This window comes from Aptenodytes forsteri, unplaced genomic scaffold, assembly GCF_000699145.1.
Source record: "Aptenodytes forsteri isolate BGI_AS27 unplaced genomic scaffold, ASM69914v1 Scaffold187, whole genome shotgun sequence".
In the NCBI taxonomy this organism is placed as follows: Eukaryota; Metazoa; Chordata; class Aves; order Sphenisciformes; family Spheniscidae; genus Aptenodytes; species Aptenodytes forsteri.
Window position 1 is genome coordinate 1,289,872 of NW_008794084.1, and position 544 is coordinate 1,290,415.

A 544-nucleotide genomic window follows, 5' to 3' on the forward strand; every position below is an offset into this window, starting at 1 on the left:
GGCGGGGGGGCAACGCCGTGCTGGAGACCCCCCCCCCCCGGGGCTCGCCCCCGCTCCTGCTCCAATAACTCTCGCTTTCCTTTGAAGGGCAGGAGCAGTTCAAGCGGCGCACGCCCTCCGCCCCGATGAGGCCACTGAGCATTGCCATGGGTAGATGCTGGTACCGGGCAGGGACGGGCCAATCAAGCCAAAATCTGCCCTGCCCCAAGCTTGCGCCCGGGGCGCTGAGCACCTCTGCTCCCTCCTCCCCTCCCTCAGAGCAAGGGCAGCCGCCCAGCAGCCCCCGCTGCGGGCAGGGCAGCGCCCGAGGAGCTGCGGGGCAGGGGGAGGACATCGTCCTCCTGGCCCCCAGCTGTCCCCAGCCCGGCAGGGCTGTCCCCGGGACAGGGGCAGTGCAGGGGTCTGCATGGAGCTGGAGCCTGTCCCCGGCGCGAGTTGGCAGGGAGGCAGCCGAGCGGTTAATTGGGGGTGATTGGGGTCCCGCGGGGTGGGCACCGAGGCGGGCTCGGCCGAGGGGCTCTGCTGACGGCCCCGGCTCGGCCCC

The 544-nt window shown here is 72.4% G+C and overlaps 1 protein-coding gene across 1 annotated transcript in view; it reads left to right on the forward strand.

Annotated features, from left to right (window-relative positions):
• The window catches only part of SIDT2 (SID1 transmembrane family member 2), a 1,752-nt gene extending 1,598 nt beyond the window's left edge, over positions 1-154 (forward strand). The window contains exon 7 of the mRNA XM_009273802.1: positions 93-154. Within this exon, the coding sequence (XP_009272077.1) occupies positions 93-154 (62 nt within the window). The remainder of the gene's footprint in view (positions 1-92) is intronic.
• The last annotated feature ends 390 nt before the right edge of the window (positions 155-544 follow it).